The sequence below is a fragment of the Natator depressus genome, chromosome 9 (assembly GCF_965152275.1).
Source record: "Natator depressus isolate rNatDep1 chromosome 9, rNatDep2.hap1, whole genome shotgun sequence".
Taxonomy (NCBI): domain Eukaryota; kingdom Metazoa; phylum Chordata; order Testudines; family Cheloniidae; genus Natator; species Natator depressus.
Genome location: NC_134242.1, coordinates 31,650,507 through 31,664,854, shown reverse-complemented (window position 1 = coordinate 31,664,854; position 14,348 = coordinate 31,650,507). Strand labels below are relative to the sequence as shown.

At 43.9% G+C, this 14,348-nt stretch overlaps 1 protein-coding gene across 1 annotated transcript in view; it reads left to right on the top strand.

Annotated features, from left to right (window-relative positions):
- Positions 1 to 14,348, top strand: part of TRPC1 (transient receptor potential cation channel subfamily C member 1) — a 47,528-nt gene that overhangs the window by 28,303 nt on the left and 4,877 nt on the right. The window contains exons 10-12 of the mRNA XM_074963833.1: positions 6,508 to 6,683; positions 8,537 to 8,738; positions 9,342 to 9,536. Of these exons, the coding sequence (XP_074819934.1) occupies positions 6,508 to 6,683; positions 8,537 to 8,738; positions 9,342 to 9,536 (573 nt within the window). The remainder of the gene's footprint in view (positions 1 to 6,507; positions 6,684 to 8,536; positions 8,739 to 9,341; positions 9,537 to 14,348) is intronic.

Sequence of the window (14,348 nt, the reverse complement as noted above, 5' to 3'; positions counted from 1 at the left end):
CTCAGTGGCCTGAGCATTGACCTGCTAAACCCAGGGTTTTGAGTTCAATCCTTGAGGGGGCCATTTAGGGATCTGGGGCAAAAATTGGGGATTGGTCCTGCTTTGAGCAGGGGGTTGGACTAGATGACCTCATGAGGTCCCTTCCAACCCTGATATTCTATGATTCTATGTATATCATGCTCCCAAAACAAGAAAGCTGCATGGAAGTAAAACTAAAATCACTTTCTTTAGAACACAGTGGACCACAGTGCAGTACATATGATGGCCTGTCTGTCTGTCTTTCTGTGGTATTATAGCTGTTTTGGTCTCCAGATATTAAGAGAAGGTGGGTGAGATATTTTTTATTGGACCAACTTCTGTTGGTGATAGAGAAAAGCTTTTATGCTACACAGAGCTCTTCTTCAGGTCTGGGAAAGATACTCGGAGCCCTGGTCTACACTACGAGTTTAGGTTGGATTTAGCAGCGTTAGATCGGTTTAGCCCTGCACCCGTCCACACTACGAAGCCATTTTTTCCGACTTTAAGGGGTCTTTAATCCGGTTTCTGTACTCCTCCCCGACGAGTGGATTAGCGCTGAAATCGACCTTGCTGGGTCCAATTTGGGGTAGTGTGGACACAATTCGACGGTATTGGCCTCCGGGAGCTATCCCAGAGTGCTCCATTGTGACTGCTCTGGACAGCAGTCTCAACTCAGATGCACTGGCCAGGTAGATAGGAAAAGCCCCGCGAACTTTTGAATTTCATTTCCTGTTTGGTCAGAGTGGTGAGCTTTTCAGCACAGGTGACCATGCAGAGCTCTTCGGCACAGGTGACCATGCAGTCCCAGAATCACAAAAGAGCTCCAGCATGGACCAAATGGGAGGTACTGGATCTGATCGCTGTATGGGGAGACGAATCCCTGCTATCAGAACTCTGTTTGAAAAGATGAAATGCCGAAATATTTGAAAAAATCTCCAAGGGCATGATGGACAGAGGCTATAACAGGGACCTGCAGCAGTGCCGCGTGAAAATTAAGGAGTTCAGGCAAGCCTGCCGAAAAACCAAAGAGGCAAACGGCCACTCTGGGTCAGAGCCCCAGACATGCCACTTCTATGATCAGCTGCATGCCATTCTAGGAGGTGCCCCTACAACTACCCCAGCCCTGTGCATGGACTCCATCAATGGACTCTCATGCAACAGGGAAATGGATTTTGGGGACGAGGAAGATGAGGAGGAGGAAGAGGAGGTTGAAGCACAGCAAGCAAGAGGAGAAACCGTTTTCCCCGACAGCCAGGAACTGTTTTTCACCCTGGATCTAGTACCCTCCCAACCTACAGAAGCTGGGCTCCCAGACCTAAAAGGCAGAGAACGGACCTCTGGTGGGTGTACCTTTGTAAATATAATACATGGTTTAAAAGCAAGCGGGTTTAATGATTAATTTGCCCTGAAGACTTGGGATGCATTCACGGCCAGTACAGCTACTGGAAAAGTCTGTTAATGTGTATGGGGATGGAGCGGAAATCCTCCAGAGACATCTCAATGAAGCTCTCCTGGATGTACTCCCAAAGCCTTTGCAAAAAGTTTCTGGGGAGGGCAGCCTTATTCCGTCCTCCATGGTAGGACACTTTACCACGGCAGGCCAGCAGCACGTAGTCTGGAATCCTTGCATAACAAAGCATGGCAGCATATGGTCCCGGTGTTTGCTGGCATTCAAGCAACAGCCGTTCTTTATCTCTCCTTGTTATCCTTAGGAGAGTGATATCATTCATGGTCACCTGGTTGAAATAGGGGAATTTTATTAAGGGGACATTCAGAGGTGGCTGTTCCTGCTGGGCTATTTGCCTGTGGCTGAACAGAAATCATCCCTGCTGTTAGTCACGTGGTGGGAGGAGGGGTGAAGCAATCGTCCCAGAGAATTGGGTGTGGGGGAGGGAGAGGGGTGTTTAGTTGGGTTTCTGCTGCACGTTAACCTGAAAACCGCAGCCCCTCCTTTTAAATGGCCAACCCATTTTAAAGGGCCAACCCAGCGGGTGGTTGGTATGGGAAAGGAGGGTGCTGCTGTTTGAAACCATTCCCACATGTTAGGAAGGCTGAAGAGTCCGAAAGACTGTGGCTTACCATGTCTGTCTGCAAGCTGAATTCTTTTGCCCGCCGGCCCTGCGTGTGTGATCTCTCACACCATACTGGCAGGCCCTTAATATAAGAGGCAAAATATGACCTTCTAAAGAAAGCACACATGCTGTGTAATGTTAACAGATTGGTTCACCGTGAAAGAGTCTACCCATTGTTCTCTAAAATGTCTCTTTTTAAAGACTACTCTTCCTTTTTTCCCTCCCGCAGCTGCAAATGTTTAATCGCTCCTCTGTCCCAGAGGCTATCAAAGATTAGAAGCTGAAAAAAATGCACTCGCGATGAAATGTTTTCTGAACTCATGCAGTCCTCCCATGCTGAAAGAGCCCAGCACAATGCATGGAAGGAGACAATGTCAGAGTCCAGGAAAGCACAAAATGAATGCTAGGAGAGGAGGGACGAGCGAGAGGAGAGGTGGCGTCAGTGTGATGAGAGGAGGCAGGATGCAGTGCTGAGGCTACTGGAGGATCAAACTGATATGCTCCGGCATATGGTTGAGGTGCAGGAAAGGCAGCAGGAGCACAGACGGCTGCTGCAGCCCCTGTGTAACCAGCTGCCCTCCTCCCTACATTCCATAGCCTCCTCAGCCAGACGCCCAAGAACGCGGTGGGGGGGCCTCCGTGCACCTGCCCAAGCAACAGAAAGCTGGCATTCAAGAAGTTTTGAAGTGCGGTGTGGCCTTGTCCTTCCCTCCTCCCCTCCTCCCCCACCCCACCCAGTGCTTCCCTCCTCCCCCACCCCTCCCAGGCTACCTTGGCAGTTATCCCCCCATTTGTATGACGAATTAATAAAGAATGCATGAATTTGAAACAACAATGACTTTATTGCCTCTGCAAGCGGTGATCGAAGCGGGGAGGGGAGGGTGGTTGGCTTACAGGGAAGTAGAGTGAACAAAGGGGGCGGATTTTCATCAAGGAGAAACAAACAGAAATTTCACACCATAGCCTGGCCAGTCATGAAACTGGTTTTCAAAGCTTCTCTGATGCACAGCGCACCCTGCTGTGCTCTTCTAACCACCCTGGTGTCTGGCTGTGTATAATCAGTGGCCAGCTGATTTGCCTCAACCTCCCACCCCACCATACATATCTCCCCCTTATTCTAACAGATATTGTGGAGCACACAGCAAGCAGTAATAACAATGGGAATACTGGTTTCGCTGAGGTCTAACCGAGTCAGTAAACTGCGCCAGTGCACTTTTAAACGTCCAAATGCACATTCTACTGCCATTCTGCACTTGCTCAGCCTATAGTTGAACAGCTCCTTACTACTGTTCAGGGTGCCTATGTATGGCTTCATGAGCCATGGCATTAAGGGGTAGGCTGAGTCCGCAAGGATAACTATAGGCATTTCAACATCCCCAACGGTTATTTTCTGGTCTGGAAAGTAAATCCCTTCCTGCAGTCGTTCCCACAGACCAGGGTTCCTAAAGATGCGAGCATCGTGTACCTTTCCCGGCCATCCCACGTTGATGTCGGTGAAACGTCCTTTGTGATCCACCAGTGCTTGCAGCACCACTGAAAAGTACCCCTTGCGGTTTACGTCCTGGCTGCCAAGGTGGTCCGGTCCCAAGATAGGGATATGAGTTCCATCTATCGCCCCACCACAGTTAGGGAATTCCATTGCAGCAAAGCCATCCACTATGACCTGCACATTTCCCAGAGTCACTACACTTGATAGCAGCAGCTCAGTGATTGCGTTGGCTACTTGGATCACAGCAGCCCCCACAGTAGATTTGCCCACTCCAAACTGATTCCCGACTGACCGGTAGCTGTCTGGCGTTGCAAGCTTCCAGAAGGCTATCGCCACTCGCTTGTGAACTGTGAGGGCTGCTCTCATCGTGGTATTCTGGCGCTTCAGGGCAGGGGAAAGCAAGTCACAAAGTTCATGAAAGTGCCCTTACGCATGCGAAAGTTTCGCATCCACTGGGAATTGTCCCAGACCTGCAACACTATGCGGTCCCACCAGTCTGTGCTTGTTTCCGGGGCCCAGAATCGGTGTTCCACAGCATGAGCCTGCCCCATTGCCACCAGGACAGCCAAACTACCGGGGCCCATTCTTTGAGAGAAGTCTGCGTCCATGTCCTCATCACTCTCCTCACTGCGCTGCGGTTGCCTCCTCGCCTGCTTTTGCAGGTTCTGGTCCTGGTTCCGCATATACTGCTGGATAATGCATATGGTGTTTAGAGCGGTCACAACTGCCATGGTCATCTGAGCGGGCTCCATGCTTGCCATGGTATGGCGAGAGCAGAGTGGCAGCAGGAGTGGGGGGGTGGATGACAATGCTGACAGCAATATGGCAATATGCATGGAAAAAGGGAAAAAATTATTGTCGGCCGTTGCTGTCACGGAGGGAGGAGCAAGGGGTAGGCTGGCAGCAGACAGTGCAGTATGACTGCTAGCTGTTGTCATCTTAGGTGTTCGCCAGCAGACAGTTGTCATCGTCTCCTGGGTGCTCGCAGTGCTGCTGGCTGGGAGAGCAGCCTGAGGCCCCCTCAGGGATTGAACTCACAACTCTGGGTTTAGCAGGCCAATGCTCAAATCACTGAGCTATCCCTCTGCTGATATTCCAGGCAGGACTGAATCTCCATTAGACAAAACTTAAAGAAGAGAATGACCTGAGTCACTCCCATTTATGTCCAGGGTCTGTTTTAGAGCTCACATACCTGGTGATGTAAGGGCCATCATATGTGCTGTAAATATTAGATGGTGGAATAACTTTGTAGTACTTAAATGTGGGAAACAGCTCATACTGTATTTTTGTTTAAATGTCATACATTGACATAGACCTAATAATGGACTTAGGCCTTATCTATACTGGAAAAATGTACCAATATAATTTGTTTTGAAAAATGATTTAGTTAAACTACTGCAGACTTTTATTTTAGGTGCACTTACATTGGTAACTTAGGGACATGCATCTAAATACATGTATGTTTTTTGTGGAGTAGTAGTGTACCCCACAAATGGGTGTAGGTATGGTACTTTGTGGTCCGCACTGAATTATGCTACCTACATTTTCGATGGCTTTAATGTCCGTATTAAATGTTCCATCTACTCTTTAAAATGAACTTGATAAATTGGTGTTGGCATTATTGTTCAGATGCAGCACACTCTGATGTTTGTTGCTTATTTGCACTTAGTTGTCATCTGCATTAAATTATGGTTGCAGGATATTGTGTGCAAATTAATGATTTACAGTTTATTGAAAGGCAGTTTATTGAAAGGCAGTAACTTGTTTGTTAGTGCCTGACATTTTTTCTTAAAGATTTTGTTTTGCCTATAATAACTTAAATTGTTTTTAAGAAATCAGTTTAACTGGTTTAAGGAAAACCATTTGTTTTACATATTTTGTAACACATTAATTATCCTGTAGCCTAATTGAGAGATTGGTGTATTGATTATTGATTAATTTCTTAGGCCGCAGTAGTCAATAAGGGGTCAGTCTAATAAGAGGCTACAGCATCAGAAAGATTATTACCAATGTCATTAGAATGAGAGATTGACGGAGCACATGAGAAACAGCTGCAATTTATCACAAGTCCCTCTATTAACAAACCCACAAAGCAGATAAAGTTTACAGTCCCACAAACCCTGAAATACAACAAAAGAAAGGGTGCAAAGTTTTTAGCTCTATGATTGGCATCACTCATGTTTGTCTCTTGCTGGGGAATCTTGAAGTGTCAGTCATTATCTTCCTTATCATCTTCGTCGTCACTTTCGTCACCAGTGGATATCATCCTAGCGTCTCATAAGACATGCAGGCCAAGATACAACTTTTATAATGTGCTATGCTGACGCCCACTGGGATTCATACATATTTCTGAAGGTTTCAACCTCTATTCCTTATTTGAACTTCCACACCCTACTTCTTTTGGGATGCTCTGCTTTTCAGAGGTTAACTTGTTAGTTCCCCTTATAGTTGTTAATATGTATGTTACTCAGTCACCAGGACAACTTGCTGACACCCTATGTCTGCAAAAATCCCCATAATACTCTAAGCAACTTCAGGTACATTGCTAATATTTAGAAAATATATATTGCAGTTTAACAGATGTCTTCCTGTGACTGTTCCATCTTGTGACCCAGGGTCACTCCAAAGATAGCTACTCAAATCTGCCTGTTTTTAGGCCTGAGGCTTTGTTTGTCTAAGCCTAATACCTTACAGGCCTGTTGGCTAGGTGTTACAATGTTAAGTAATACTTATATTTCATCTCTATATCCTAAATGTACCTGATGTTGTCTATTCTTGGCTACAGTCCTGAATTCTGATTCAATGGTATTGACATTAAATTAAAAAAATTAGTGTTCACAATATTTTTTTTGGTAGGGACCGAGTGAAGGAATATTGATAAGTTATTAATATTTCATTGTTAATGGAAATTGGTAATCTGTTCCACAGATTTCAATGGGGCAGATGTTGCAAGACTTTGGAAAATTCCTAGGGATGTTCCTTCTTGTCTTGTTCTCATTCACGATTGGATTGACCCAACTGTATGACAAAGGATTTACTGTAAATGAAGAGAAAGACTGTGCAGGGATCTTCTGTGAACAGCAAAGCAATGATACATTCCATTCGTGAGTTTTAGAATGTTAAATAAAATATTAATTTAAAAAAAATCTGCTGCAGGACATTTACGTTGACTCTGCAGGATATTTACCTGAGTGGTGTAGGTATACTGGAAAATTACAACCTGGATTCACCACTGTTGCAGCTCCACCAATGGTATCAACTGAACATTGATGTATTGGCAGGTCTCTAAGTCAGGATAGATAACACACTGGTAGAAACACAAGCATCAAGTCTATTCACCAGTACTATGTGAGTGGTTTGAATTTCACAGAAGCCACAGTGTAGACTCAGCCTATGAGGCTAAAATGCCGTTCCCTAACACAACTAAGAAACTGTTTCCTCCTGTCCGCACTTGTAATAAAAAAAAAAAGGTATAATGTGGGCATTCCCACTTGTAGTATATAATGGTTCTAGCACGCTGTTGTTACAGTGCAGGCGGTGTGTGGAGTATTGTGATTCCTAACAATCCATTATTAAATTCCATTTTCTGTGATATTAAAAATTAGTACTGGGATAAAAATTTGCCTACAAGACCTACCTTTGGTAAGTTTTTATTTATTTATTTATTTAGCGGGGTAAACCAATTTAGTGCATATGAAGTGAGGAGTTAATAGCACCAACTTGAGCAAAGAAGTGCTGTCATTATACAAGCTTTGCTCTACTTACTGGATTAGTATTTGGATATCAACTGATGAAAAGCTACTACGCTAACCTGCCATGCTGCCTACTACAATTGTTTTTTTATACTTGTAAGTACAAAATTGTAAAAGAAGAAACATAGAAAAGTTTCAGTTTACAGATACTTTCTTCTATTTCAGTAACCTAAAGATGTCTTTACAATTTTTTTGAAGACTGTTAAAATAATAATATAGATTGGAGTGCTTTGGTATTTTTTAAATTGTAGAATGACAGAGACATTACATTTGGGAGTGTATGCACAGTAACAGTTTTTTCATAATGAATTTTGATAAGCAGAACATTTGCACGCTGTGGGTTGATCCGTATGTTCCTTCCTACATTAACAACTTCAAGATGAACTATAAAGACTCAAAAATGTTTATTTTTTCTAAACTATACCTGTTTAAACTGTAGTGATTTGAGGTTCATTGTATTTTAATATGTTGTGAAGTATCTCCACAGCAGCTGGGCATGAAGTTGAAATCAAGGTGCCGTGAAGATATACTACAGTATGGCTTATAAACTCAGTGACCTGCAGATAATAAAAATGTTTCATATGCTTCCACTGAGATTATAAAGTTGAATTACTTGGTGAATTTGGTAACTGTCTCTCTGGGAGAACTATAACTTCTTCAGTGGTAGTGTCTCATGTTATTATGTTGATCAGTTACCATTAAATACTGAACCTTCTTGCTCTTGCTCACTCACATAGGACCTGATCCAAAATTCAGTAAAGTCAACGAGAGTCTTTATAGTCACTGTGTTGGGCACTGGCTTAAGCCAATGTTGCATCTAGTTTTTTGTTTTGTTTTTGTTTGGTTTTTTTTAGGGAAGGGGTTGAGACAAAAAGTATTTTAGGGAAAACTACTATTTGAAATGTAATGATTTGAAATGGAAAGAAAGGCTCAGATATATCATCAGTTAGGGCCAGATTATGATACGCTTACTGACAACTCTGTAGCACCTTACTCTGTAAGTAGCCCTGCTGATTTAAGTGGGACTGCTTATGATGTAGAGAACTATTCAACATAAATAACAGTATCCGTCTGGCCCTTAATTAGTAATAATTGAATGAGTCTGGCAGTTCATGCTGAATAATAGAATTCACGTTAATTTCTTTTACATTTGTGTGGAGGTTTTTTAATATGTGATCTAACCATAGATTATTTTGTTTTTGTAGGTTTATTGGCACCTGCTTTGCTCTGTTCTGGTACATATTCTCCCTAGCACATGTAGCAATCTTTGTCACTAGATTTAGATATGGTGAAGAATTGCAGTCTTTTGTGGGCGCTGTTATTGTTGGTACCTACAACGTAGTGGTTGTGATTGTCCTTACCAAGCTCTTAGTGGCAATGCTTCATAAAAGCTTTCAGCTGATAGCAGTAAGTAAATTAATTATTATGTATTATTTTTAAGTCAAAGTGTCAGCAATGTTCTTGGTGCTGTACCAGAGAAAGTTATTGTCTACGCTGAGGATTCTAGTCTAATGCCTGACTGTGGAAACACACGTATGAGTAACTTTATGCATGCAAGTAGTTTCATTGAGTTCACATGCATAAGTATTTGTAGGGTCATGAACTGAATGGCAGAGATCAGACAAGAATGTTTGGCTTCTTTATTTTCCCTGTTTTAATTGTATCAAAGTATTGTAGTGTTAAAAATTTTAGAAGTGTGGATATGTGGAAATGGAAGATTAAGTCTAATGGCAGCTGAGTCTAGAATCAGTTTTTGTCAGTTCATTGAACCTTTTGGTTAGTTTAGATATTTCTTTAAAGTGCATTTAACATGTGAGTTATACACACTAGTAGTTGACTTTTTTTATGCCATAGCATATATTGATGAATTTATTCATTGTTAGTGTTTAAGGTACTGGAAAATGTAAACCACGTAAAGTTACTAACATAAATTCTCATAACATTGCGTATTTTTTTGCAGACTCTCTTGCTCATTTTACCACTCTTATCTTAATATTTCTGTTATTTTAGAATCATGAAGACAAAGAATGGAAATTTGCTCGTGCCAAGCTTTGGCTTAGCTACTTTGATGATAAATGCACACTACCTCCACCTTTCAATGTCATTCCTTCTCCCAAGACTATCTGCTATCTCTTCAACAGCCTTAGTAAATGGATCAGCTCTCATACTTCAACTGGCAAAGTCAAACGTCAGAATAGCCTAAAGGTAAGAAATTGTCTGGAAAGTTAAGTGTATGTTAACAATCATACAAATATTCCTTGCTAAAATGAACCTAAGAGAATTTATCTTGTTATCTACTTGGAAGTTCCTATGATGCTGTGGGTGGTATAATAAATAAATCACAATAATATATTCTAAGTATAGTCTTAGTTATATCCAAAATAATGGTTAAGCTGATAGGGGATTCAGTTGATGAAGAATTAAAGGGTAAGAATATAATTGCCCATCAACATCATTTTTATGGAAAATAGTTCTTATCAAACAAACCTGATGTAATTCTTTGAAGAGATTATAAGTTTAGTTGATGAAGGTAATTGAGTAAATGTAATATACTTATGTAAGATCTTTGATGTAGTACCACATGACACACTGATTCAAAATTAGCACTATACAATATCTGCAGAGTCCACATTAAATGAAATAAGAACTGGCTAACTGACAGAGCTTAAAAATAGTTGTCAGTGGGGAATTCTTATCAAATGCAGGGCAGGGGGCGGAGGATCTAGTGGGGTTCTGCAATGATCAGTAAAAAGCCTGATGCTATTCAGCATTTTTGTCAGTGATCTGGAAGTAAATATAAAATCACTGCTAATAAAATTGGTGGCTGACACAAAGATTGGTTGAGTGGTAAATAATGATGACAACAGGGCAGTCATGTAGAGCGATTGGGATTACTTGGTAACCTGGGCCCATTCAGACAAAATGTGTTTAAATACAGCCAATACAGAGTTATATATCCAGGACCAAATAACGCAGGCCATACCTGTAGAATGGGGGACTGTAAATTCTGGAATGCAGTGATTATGTAAAGGATTTAGGGGTCTTGTTGGACAAGCAACTCAACATGAGCTCCAGTGTGATACTGTGACAAAAAAGAGCTAATGTATTCTTTGAATGTACAAGTAGGGAAGTAGTGAGTAGGAGTAGGGAGGTGATTTTTATCTCTGTATACGGGGTTGGTGAGATCAATAATAATATACCGTGTAACAGTTCTGTTGCCTGCATTTTAAAAAGGATGTTGAAATATTGAAGAGGGTGCAGCAAGCACCACAAAAATGATTTCAGGGCTGGAGAAAATGCCCTACAACAATGAGAGATTTAAAAATCTCAGTCTGTGTAGTTTATCAGAAAGAAGATTGACTTGATTACAGCATATAAGTATCTTCACAGGGAGAAAATATGGGCTACTAAAGGCTTATTTAATCTAGTGGGAAAAGGCATGACTGGAACCAATGATAGCTGGAAGCTGAAGCCAGAAAATTCATTGTTTAAAATGTATTTCTCATGTCTAATTTGAGAGTGCTTAACCTTTGGAACAAACTACCATGAGAAGTGGTGGATTATGTCCTCAAATCAAGATTGGATGTCTTTCTGGAAGATGCTTTAGCCAAACACAAGTTGTTAAACTCAAGATGGGGTAACTGGGTGAAATATAATGGCCTGTGATATAGAGAAAATGAGACCGGATGACATAATGGTCCCTTCTGGCCTTCAACTCTCTTAGTCTATGGGTATGTCTACACTACAGAATTAGGTCGATATTATAGAAGTTGATTTTTAGAAATAGATTTTGTACAGTCGATTGCGTATGTCCACACTAAGCACATTAAGTTGGTGGAGTGTGTCCTCACTACCGTGACTAGCATCGACTTACGGAGCGGTGCACTGTCAGTAGCTATCCCACAGTTCCCGCAGTCTCTGCCGCCCACTGGAATTCTGGGTTAAGCTCCCAAAGCCTGAGGGGGCAAAAACATTGTCGCGGGTGGTTTTGGGTACATGTTGCCAGTCGCCCCTCCCTCCGTGAAAGCAACGGCAGACAATTGTTTTGCACCTTTTTTCCATGTGGACACCCATACTGCTTTCAGCAGATGGTGCAGTAGGACTGCTAACCATTGTCATCCACCACTTCTGCAGCAACTCTTCTCTGCTGCTATTGTCTCAATAGCGAATTTCTCCATGTTGTCTGTCATGGGCTCCCGGGTACATGTGTTCTTCCTCGGGAAATGTGTGCGGTGCTAACCATCGTTCTCCACCGCTTCTACTGCAAAGCTGCTCTCATCAATCCACCTCGCAGGTCCTCTCGTCATTCTCTATAAATAACTATTCTTATGGCATCCATCATCAGCCACTGCTTCCGTTGCAACTCTACTCTCCTGCAGACGCCATACCACGGCAAGCATGGAGCCCACGCAGATCACCGCGGCAGTTATGAGCATTGTAAACATCTCGCGCATTATCCTGCAGTATGTGCAGAACCAGAACCTGCAAAAGCAGGTGAGGAGGTGACCGCAGCGTGGTGAGGAGAGTGATGAGGACGAGGACATGGACATAGACTTCTCTCAAAGAATGGGCCCCAGTAGTTTGGCTGTCCTGGTGGCAATGGGGCAGGCTCATGCTGTGGAACACCGATTCTGGGCCCCGGAAACAAGCACAGACTGGTGGGACCGCATAGTGTTGCAGGTCTGGGACAATTCCCAGTGGCTGCGAAACTTTCGCATGCGTAAGGGCACTTTCATGAACTTTGTGACTTGCTTTCCCCTGCCCTGAAGTGCCAGAATACCAAGATGAGAGTAGCCCTCACAGTTCACAAGCGAGTGGCGATAGCCTTCTGGAAGCTTGCAACGCCAGACAGCTACCGGTCAGTCGGGAATCAGTTTGGAGTGGGCAAATCTACTGAGGGGGCTGCTGTGATCCAAGTAGCCAACGCAATCACTGAGCTGCTACTATCAAGGGTAGTGACTCTGGGAAACGTGCAGGTCATAGTGGATGGCTTTGCTGCAAAGGGATTCCCTAACTGTGGTGGGGTGATAGACGGTAACTCATATCCCTATCTTGGGACCAGACCACCTTGGCAGCCAGTACGTAAACCGCAAGGGGTACTTTTCAATGGTGCTGCAAGCACTAATGGATCACAAGGGATGTTTCACCGACATCAGTGTGGGATGGCCGGGAAAGGTACATGACGCTCGCATCTTCAGGAACTCTGGTCTGTTTGAACAGCTGCAGGAAGGGATTTACTTTCCAGACCAGAAAATAACTGTTGGGGATGTTGAAATGCCTATAGTTATCCTTGGGGACTCAGCCTACCCCTTAATGCCATGGTTTATGAAGCCATACATAGGCACCCTGGACAGTAGTAAAGAACTGTTCAACTATAGGCTCAGCAAGTGCAGAATGGTGGTAGAATGTGCATTTGGACATTTAAAAGTGCGCTGGCGCAGTTTACTGACTCGCTTAGACCTCAGGGAAACCAGTATTTCCATTGTTATTACTGCTTGCTGTGTGCTCCACAATATCTGTGAGAATAAGGGGGAGACATTTATGGTGGTGTGGGAGGTTGAGACAAATCGCCTGGCCGCTGATTACACGCAGCCAGACACCAGGGCAATTAGAAGAGCACATCAGAGAAGCTTTGAAAACCAGTTTCATGACTGGCTAGGCTACGGTGTGACACTTCTGTTTGTTTCTCCTTGATGAAAACCCGCCCCCTTGGTTCACTCTAGTTCCCTGTAAGCCAACTGCCCTCTCCCCTTCGATCACCGCTTGCAGAGGCAATAAAATCATTGTTGTTTCAAATTCATGCATTCTTTATTAATTCATCACAAAATAGGGGGATAACTGCCAAGGTAGCCTGGGAGGGGTGGGGGAAGAGGGAAGAACCGGTGGGGTGGTGGAGGAGGAAAGGACAAGGCCACACTGACGTTCAAAACTATTTTAATGCCAGCCTTCTGTTGCTTGGGCGGTCCTCTGGGGTGGAGTGGTTGGTTGCCCGGAGTCCCCACCCCCACGTTCTTGGGCGTCTAGGTGAGGAGGCTATGGAAACTGGGGAGGAGGGCGGGCGGTTACACGGGCTGCAGCGGCGGTCTGTGATCCTGCTGCCTTTCCTGCAGCTCCACCAGACGCTGGAGCTTATCAGTTTGTTCCCCCAGTAGCCTCAGCATTGCATCCTGCCTACTGTCATCACGCTGATGCCACCTCTCCTCTTGCTCCCGCAACCTCTCATCTTTCTCGTCCCTCCTGTCCTCACGTTCATTTTCTGCTTTCCTGGACTCTGCCATTGTTTGCCTCCACAGTGCTCTTTCAGTGTGGGAGGACTGCATAAGCTCAGAGAACATTTCATCACGAGTGCATTTTTTTCCCCTTCTTATCTGCGCTAGCCTCTGGGATGGAGATGATAGGGGGAGCATTGAAACATTTTCAGCTGCGGGAGGAAAAAAAGGGAGAGTAGTATTAAAAAGACACATCTTAGAGAACAATGGGTAGACTCTTTCACGGTGAACCAAGCTGTTAACATTACATAGCACGTGTGCTTTCGGTACAAGGTTGCATTTTGCCTCTTATATTGAGGGCCTGCCGGTTTGGTGTGAGAGATCACACACGCAGGGCTGGGCAACAGAATTTGGCTTGCAGGTAGCAATGGTAAGCCACAGTCTTTTGGCTTCTTCAACCTTCCTAACATGTGGGAACGGTTTCAAACAGCAGCACACTCCTTTCCCATACCAAGCACCCGTTGAGTTGGCCATTTAAAAGGAGGGGCTGCTGTTTTCGGGTTAACGTGCAGCACAAACCCAACTAAATCTCCCCCACCCCAATTCTCTGGGATGATCACTTCAGCTCTCCTCCCACCACGTGACTAGTATCAGGGAAGATCCCTGCCAGCCAAACGTGAACAGCTCAGCATGAACGGGCCCTCCCCCATCGCATGGCTAAAAGCGGGGATGATTTCTTTTCAGCCACAGGCAAACAGCCAAGCAGGAACTGCCAAGCACCTCTGAATGTCCCCTTTATAATGTCCCT